This window comes from Phaeoacremonium minimum, assembly GCF_000392275.1.
Source record: "Phaeoacremonium minimum UCRPA7 unplaced genomic scaffold PA7_03_scaffold_195, whole genome shotgun sequence".
NCBI classification, from domain to species: domain Eukaryota; kingdom Fungi; phylum Ascomycota; class Sordariomycetes; order Togniniales; family Togniniaceae; genus Phaeoacremonium; species Phaeoacremonium minimum.
The window spans coordinates 13,341-21,966 of NW_006921102.1; the positions used below are offsets into that span (position 1 = coordinate 13,341).

The 8,626-nt window shown below is 47.0% G+C and overlaps 1 protein-coding gene across 1 annotated transcript in view; it reads left to right on the forward strand.

Moving 5' to 3' along the window:
- Positions 1-8,088: 8,088 nt before the first annotated feature.
- The window catches only part of UCRPA7_2769 (putative exoglucanase 3 precursor protein), a gene marked incomplete at both ends in the record, with an annotated part of 1,304 nt that continues 766 nt past the window's right edge, over positions 8,089-8,626 (forward strand). Inside the window, 2 exons of the mRNA XM_007915339.1 lie at positions 8,089-8,357; positions 8,414-8,550. Of these exons, the coding sequence (XP_007913530.1) occupies positions 8,089-8,357; positions 8,414-8,550 (406 nt within the window). The remainder of the gene's footprint in view (positions 8,358-8,413; positions 8,551-8,626) is intronic.

Genomic DNA, 8,626 nt, shown 5'->3' on the forward strand with positions numbered 1-8,626 from the left:
GCCGCCGGTAATGACGGAGAGAATGGTCTGTTTACTCCCTCAAGCCCAGGAATTGGCACCGATGTCATCTCTGTCGGATCTATTGAGAACACACAATTCCCGGTTGTGTACTCCGCATTCGACAGCGAAGGTACAAACATTAGCTATGCCTCCATCTGGGCTCTTGATTCCCCATCGGCTGGTCGTAATGTCTATGTTATGGAAAGCTCGGGTTGCTATGCGAGTGACTGGATAAAAGCCTCTGAGGTCGTAACAAATCCGGAAGAGACCATTATAGTCTTTTATAACAACGGGTCAGAGTGTGCCTTTGCCGACAAGGAAGCTTTCTGGGCCGAATATGGCTTCAGTTACATCATGGACTACACCCTCACTACATCATCTCCATACGACGACCAATATGTGCTCCTGGAACAGGCTGGTGACAGCACAGTTTATACGAACCTTCTGAGCAGTGACGGCGCAACTTTGGTATCGAATTATGCCAAGGCTGGTGGATATCCCAACTACAAGCTTAAGTTCACTGACAACAGTGTGTCAAGCACATTGATGGAGACTGGTGGTAAAATTAGCTACTTTAGCTCTTTTGGGCCTACCTGGGATACATTGGAATTAAAGCCTCAGTTCTCGGCTCCCGGAGCTACCATACTTTCTACTTGGCCGCTAGGGTATCGTGGCGGATATGCCGCGCTTCGAGGCACTTCGATGGCAACCCCGTTCGTAGCCGGATCGTACGCTTTAGTCAAATCACAGTTTCCAGATTATAGCATACAGGAGATCCGCGAATTATTGCAGAGCACAGCGACTCCAGTGTCTTCTGCGTACTATCCTTCCCTCTTAGCCACCGCTGTGCAACAAGGGGCCGGTCTTATCAACCCGTACAAAGCCATTACTTCCGATACCACCATAACACCAACACAATTTGCGCTTGGAGATACAAATGATTTTGCAGAAAAGTTATTCAACTTTACGATTACCAACAATGCCGCTGTCACACAGATTTACACGATCACGCATAACGGAGCTGCATTAATGGAATATCTGCCATTCGGTGTCCATCCTTTTCAGGTCCAGCAGCCGCTCTGGGACACGCAACCCGAGTTTGCTATCTACGCCGAAGTGGCATATACAAGCTCCAAACTTCTGGTTCCGCGAGGGCAATCTGTCACAGTCTTTTTCAGAGTCACGGCGCCAAATGACATTGATGAGACAAAAGTGCCCATAATGTCGGGCTTCATATCCATATCCGCAAGCACCGAGCAGATATTCACAATTCCCTACGTCGGACTTCCGTATTCGAGGCGTGACGCCAAATATATCGATCAGTCCAACCTCACCATATCGCCAAGCGGTCCTGCAGTACCGTGGCCTGTCGTATGGACGTACAATGAAGACAATGGTAATTTCACATACTACAATGGCTCGGGAATTCAGGTCCTAGACAAAAAACCCATCATTATCGATGAGCTAGAGGTGGGCCCATTGGTCAACGTCCTCCAGCCCACCTATCTCTGCCGTGCAGACCTTCTCGCAGCAAACACGACCTTCAAGCCTACCTATTACGGATATGACCATACTGTTGAGTGGAACTACGTCCTGACGACCGAGACCTACAGGAACGTTCTTCCGGATGGTGTTACCCCGACGTATGGTCTTATTGGTGGCTATCTGCCGTACAGACCGGCCATGATATTCTTGGACTGGGAAAATCTCGCGGTGATATCGCCTAATGACGCTTTCGAGGACAGTGGTGGTTTGGCCCCTACTAGTGTTGGGGATTATCGTATGCTGATATCTGTTTTAAAATGGGGCGGAAACTTTACGGATCTCAATGACTGGGAAACTTGGCTAAGTCCCGTTATTCGAGTGATCGATGGAGGTCTTGCGAATTATGGGTTACCTCCAGGAACTCCAATGCTATAGTGAATCTAATACACATCCTACAACGCTATACGCATCAGGTATGAGTAACAAATTGATTTGATGCGAAGTTATGGACTTTTAATTCAAGCCCGATGGCCCATAAGGTAATACTGAATAGATCTCTATCTGTACTATTTTAAGAAGGTCTACTGCTAAGATATGAGTTTATGGATTTGTTTCCTCAGGACGGCATCAGACGATCTGACTCAAGATTACGTACTCATAGTTTTGAAGCAAGACGCCTCATGAACAAGGGGAATTTCTCACTAAAGCAACTTCAGTACTGCTCTGCTCAACTGAGATTTGTCACCCAAAAGTGAAGTAGACGACAGGTTATCATGTATTATTTTTAGTATTGAAAGGCTCTTAAGTCTAGAAGCCATTGCTATAATTCATTTACCAAAGTCATGTGCTATCTCGTTGAGATCCTAGTTGTTGACTAGGATATGTACTTTCAAGACGGACATCTTATCATATTGTGAAGTCATTCAATCCTGTACCTTCGGACTGACGTCTCGGTGAAATATAATGACGGGTTTCGCGGGGTAATGTAACCCCATATTCAACTACTGCATCTCCCCGCAAACAGCTGTCAGCATCCATTAGTCTGATTCCAGAGGTACTGGAACTCACCTGGACACTTCTGAGGCTCGCAGCTATTTATACCGAGAAATATGGACCTCAATAGGGTCACTGGGGTGCTATTGTTCTGACAAAGTGTTGCACGAAATGCGACATGCTATACGAACAGACTCAATGCAGAGCGACATAATTCAAGCATGAACGTATGCATATATTTCCTCAAACGGTACCGCTTAAATAGGGTTTGTATAAAGTTTAGCAGAAATCTATGGAGCTGGGTCGAAGACAGATCCTTCTTGAAAAACATTGTGATTTGGGTCACATTGTCGCCTGCCTAATTCACATAAGGCACACTGTACGCGCACCACTGACACTTGTCAGAGTTTATCGAGTGGATCATGGCCTTGTGTTACACCTTCCCTACTTGAGAAGTCAGAGCTACTGTGAAAAGTCTAGACTTGCGAAGGGACATTGACACCGACACAAGGATCCTTAGCCTTTCGCTACCCTTTCTTCCGTAACTTGTGCCCGAAATTCGACTGCTTCATGTAGACTTTTGTGTCGTCGGAGAAATGGCAGAAAGAGAGAACCGGGAATGCATTCCCTGGACCAGTCTCAATTTTTTCGGAGGAGATCAACCCTAAGGCTTGAAGCACCACGGCTATAAGAAGTTGATGTCAAATTATCAGTCCAAAGATATTCTATGTCACTCATGATGCCGGCTGTTAGGAATTCTAGGCAACACCAGATTTCAGTTGAGATGATCATGCTGCAACTCTTAGGACTTCTATTGCTTACGCTGCCATTCGCCTCTTGTCAGGATGATGTGGGTTTCAAAAATGGCCTCCTCAACCTCACGACTAGCAATTGGCAGGCGAAGATCATTAAGGATTCAGGAACCTTAGTCTCACTACAACCAACTGGTGTTGACTTTGATTTTCTCCCTTATGACTTCATGTTGGCTGGAAAAAGACTGCAGAATACTACTTACGAATGGGGGGACATCACAATTCGATATCGAGAGACTTGTTCCAAGGGTTGGACCGGCAGTGATTCAGCCTTTCGAAGAGTGCCTGTGAATCGAATCAATACAAGCGCTTTAGCAGCGTACGAGCTTTCGCCAACCTTGACAAATCTGACAGACGGTCCTCTTCAAGTTGTGAGAGAATGGATCGACGTATCTGGCGATCTTGGGCTGAAATTCACAATTAAGAACACTGGGAACAAAAGTATTGAGTTGGGCAGTCTGGGTATTCCAGCGGCTGTGAATAATATATTCACGAAAAGGAACGCTTCGAACATGTATCAAAAGTGTTCCTTCATGGACCCATACATAGGTTTAGACGCCGGCCATCTTCGTGTCACTCCGATAAGCGGGATTGGCCCAGCACTTGTGGTGACACCTCTGGGCAATACTCCATTGGAGGCATATCGATATCTGGAAGAGGAGCATCATGGCGATACCTCAATCCAAAGCAATGCTTTCGAAGGATTTTTCGAATGGCAAATTCACAGCAAAGCCTATGCCCAGAACGAATGGGAAGGAGTCAATCCGTGGAACCCAGCGACTTCGGTAGTTATAAGACCAGGTCAATCGCGCGAATACGGTGTCAGATTTACAGTGGTTAGGGATGGAATTCGATCTATTGATCATACACTTCGGAAGCTGAGTTCTCCAACAGCCATTGGCATACCAGGATACATTATTCCCCGAGACGTGACCGGGAAGCTTTTCCTTCAGCACTCGGCGGCAGTTGCCTCCATTTCTGTGGATCCCTCAGGAGCTATAGAATTCATTGAGCAGGACAACAAGACATATATTGTTCAGCCATCTCCGAACGCATGGGGACGAGTGCGGTTGACCATAGTATACGAAGACAGCAAGGTGCAGACTGTACATTATTATGTAACCAAGTCTTCATCCTCCGCTGTCAATGATCTTGGTCGGTTCATATCCACCAAACATTGGTTCAACGACACTTCTGACCCATTTGGCCGTGCCCCATCTATTATGGCTTATGACAATGAGGTTAATGCCATTGTCGAGCAAGACTCCCAGATCATGGTAGCTGGCCTGAGCGATGAGGGCGGTTCTGGTGCATACGTTGCCCTCGCCATTAAGCAAACGTTTCAACCTCATGAAGATGAAATTAACAAGCTTGAGACCTTCGTTGACGAGGTGCTGTTCAACCGCGTACAGGATAAGGATAATCTCGGTGTGAAGAGAGGCCTTTTCTTCTATGAGCCAGCAGAAGTACCTGGATACAACTATAGCACAAGCTTCAAGTGGAACACGGGAATGGACAAAGATTACGCTTACGAAATTAACCGTGCTTATAACTACATTTGGCCAGCGGCAGCATATTGGGCTCTGTATCGTGTAGGAAGAGCATATCCTGGACTCCTCAAAGTCCATGATTCAGACTGGTACATTGATCTTGCATTCAAGACCATTATTCGAGGAATGCAATCCGACATTGCTTACAGTAATAAGGGCCTCATGGGGGAAACAGTATTCGGGGAAATTCTAGCCGATCTTGTAAGGGAGAACAAAACAGAAGCGGCAGACGAATTAACAAAAGCAATGAGAACACGCGTTGATGTGTGGCTAACACAACCGTATCCGTTTGGAAGCGAACAGGCTTGGGATTCAACTGGACAAGAAGGGGTTTACTACTGGGCCAGGTAAGATAAGTCACCACAACTAAAGGTCAGCCCTGACGCACTTATCAGATATTTCGGAGAAAACGGTATGCGTGACACCACCAGAAATAGTGTGTTGGGTTATATGCCAACCGTCCCTCACTGGGCATACAATGGTAATGCACGTCGTTATTGGGATTTCAGGTAGGTAAAGAGCTCCTCCACCGCTTGTTAACGTATGCTAATTGATCAGTGTCACTGGTAAGCTCAAAACAGTGGAGCGTCAGATTCATCATTATGGTTCCGGGCTCAATGCCCTAGTTATGCTGTCTTCGTTTCGCGACAATACTTCGGACTCATATCTTCTTCGGGTTGGTTATGGAGGAACAAGCGGCCCCCTTAGCAATATCAACCAAGACGGCTTTGCTGCGTGTGCAATGCGTAAGTCATCTACTTCCTTCCAGGTCTGGAAAATGAGAGCTGGATAAAATTCGCATGAACTCCATTGAAGATAGCTGACGGGATATATCCCAGATGCATGGCCAGAACACCTCTTTTGGGACGGATATAGCGGCGACTACGGCCCTAACTTCGTAGGACTAACACTTGGGTCGGGCACATATCTCTCTGATGACGGGGATGTCGGGCTTGTAGCATTTGGTGGTAATCTCGATATAATCAATGATGTGGCCACAGTTGCAACTCGTGACCCGGTACGCCAGAAGGTCTTTATAGGACCGCTCGGCATTGAGATAAGGATTGACGCGGGAATTATTGAGAGCTTCACTTATGACCTCAGAACCAAAGTTGTCTCATTGAATATGGCCCAGCTTGAGCATGGCCCGGTGGTCAATGCAACTGTTGTCTGGGTATCATCCGAATCAATCAGCAGCAGCAACAAAACCGCGGCGTATTATCATGTAACTTCGGATGGAGGGCAATTAGGGACTGAACGGCAGGGAAACAAAGTGCCGCTTCCCGCTGAAGGAACACGTGTTTGGGTTAAGCTTGTTCAAGTTGTAAATTGAATACTTGTCAACGTCACGAGCTATGAACACGATGTAGATCAACAGGACCAGTTAATAAAACCTATTTCTACATAAAGAGTAAGCGTTTCGGAAAAAGTTACAGCAGACAAGATCTGAAATCCTTGTTCTTGTACTAGATCCGTGACTTTGTCGCATATAACAGCAGATTCAGAAATGTTGATAGTCAAAGCGGACGCATTTGATCTCTAGCTTGTCTCTCAAGTCAAACTAAGCTTTGGTGATTATTCACAAGCTTTCCTAGCCAAGACGCTTATTTGCTAGTGCTGCTCGAGAAAAGCAGGAACCAGGAAAGAAAGAAGATCTTCATCGGCCAAGGGGCGGCAGGGACTTGGCTTGCTTCAAACTGGAGACCCTCCGTGGACCTGCCAAGTCAAATTTGTAACAGAAAAAGAAGTTTCGGAGAATTTTCACACGCGGTAATGGTTCAAGGTGGAGACAACCTCTATGATCGTACATGTCAAGCACTTCCTCGGCAACGATATCCGTTCAACGCAAACAAACCTTTCTGAATAGTATCACCACCGGCACAATTCCGTGAGACGGAAGATAAATACCACAACAAATTTGAAGGACCTCACGTGAGAGGCGGTTGTGAAAGCCAATTCCCTTTTGCGTACAGAGCTATCTACTCGTGTCGAGCAAGTAATTTGATATACTTTTCTCTATCCCGTTTAGGGTTGTCGACGTCTCTTGCTCCGTGCCGAGAGCTGTCGCCGGCAGCCGAGAGTTGACGGCTTTTAGCCGGCTCGGACGAGCGAGTTACATTAGGAGCTTCACAAATGAGCAAACGAGTGTTCCGTTGATCTGGGCTATCATGCCGGTTAATAAGTGCTCTGAAATAATCGGCTCACTATACACGCGGTATATCACTCTAATTTTATAGATCCCGTTTCAGATAGCCACTGACTTCCGATTACGAGGATCTTAATGTGACGTCTTATACCAAGATGCGGGTCGCGCTCTAACAAGCTCATTAGCGAAAGCTTACCATCTGTAGTGACTTCTTGTATGGCATCTCCAAAACGTTGCCTGGTTCCAGATCAACCGTACACCCCGCTCGTCTAGAGTAGCATTTGGGTACACGAGGCGAATCATGCATTGCCTTGAGAGCTCTAATCTGTGGAGTCTACAATCAGGGTGTCCAATGGCAGCACTGACATGTCGGCAATTCTTCGTTTGCCGCCTTGGATTGTCAACTTCTACTCAAACCACTCTTACTAATTAATGAAACTAAACATTGATGTATCTTTCCTCCAATTGTATGCCATCTTCGCCTTCGCAGATTGCTCTTACAGTTCATGACTTGCGAGCTTTCACAATTACTAACACACAACACGCCCACGCGCAGTTCGCCTCTACGCAAATCCCTCGTAAATCTCTATGCAAGGGGTATTCTTCTTGATCTGGCTTACACGGAAAGGCTGGGCACAGGTGCATGACGGGGAAATAAAGAGCACATATTGCGATCACGCTTTCCTTCTCCACACTTGCTGTACAGTTGACGGAGTCCATCGCCCAATCGGGCCGTTGGTGGTTAGCTATTCAGAAATGAATTTTATATGGAAAAGTTGAGGCACTCTTTGGTACACCTACAGGGGAGCGAACCCTCCTCACAGATACGCATCTCCGCTTCCGAGTGGATGATCCTTGAAAACCCCTCGTGAGCTGCTCGGAGCCTCTAAGCCGAAGACTATCGCCAGTGGCGGGCCTGATCCCTTATTGCTGGAATCTCTCGAGGGACTCGAGTATGAGATGTCCCGCCATGTAAGCAGATGTCCCTGCTTTATCGCCTCTTGGCTGATATAAATTGACGTCCTCCCACCTCTTCTCAATCCTGATGCTGCTCGTTCAGTCAAGATCTGTTCTCTATATAGAGGGATAGATCTGAGGCAAGATGAAGTACTTGACTAGTGCTGTGGCGACTCTGGTCGCCACAGCCCTCGCAGCACCAACTGAGACCGGTCAGGAGGTACCCCGACAAGCCGGGTCTGCCTGTTCTTCTGCTGTTACTCTTGACGCCAGCACCAACGTCTTCAAGAAGTACACTCTTCATCCCAACAAGTTCTACCGGGATGAGGTCAACGCCGCTGTCGAGCAGTTGTCCGACTCCAGTTTGGCTGATGCTGCCAAAAAGGTTGCTGATGTCGGTTCTTTCTTATGGATGTGAGTCGTCTTACATTGCCCCTAGCTCAATTTGTTGTTACTTACACGCCTGCTAGCGATACCATTGCGAACATTGCAAAGATCGAACCTGCCGTCGCCGATGTGCCATGCACCAACATCCTGGGTCTCGTCATCTATGATCTCCCAGGCCGTGATTGTGCTGCTAAGGCATCCAACGGTGAGCTAAAGGTTGGTGAGCTCAGCAGATACAAGAGCGAATATATCGACCCCATCGTCAAGCTTCTGAAGGCTCACCCCAATACTGCCTT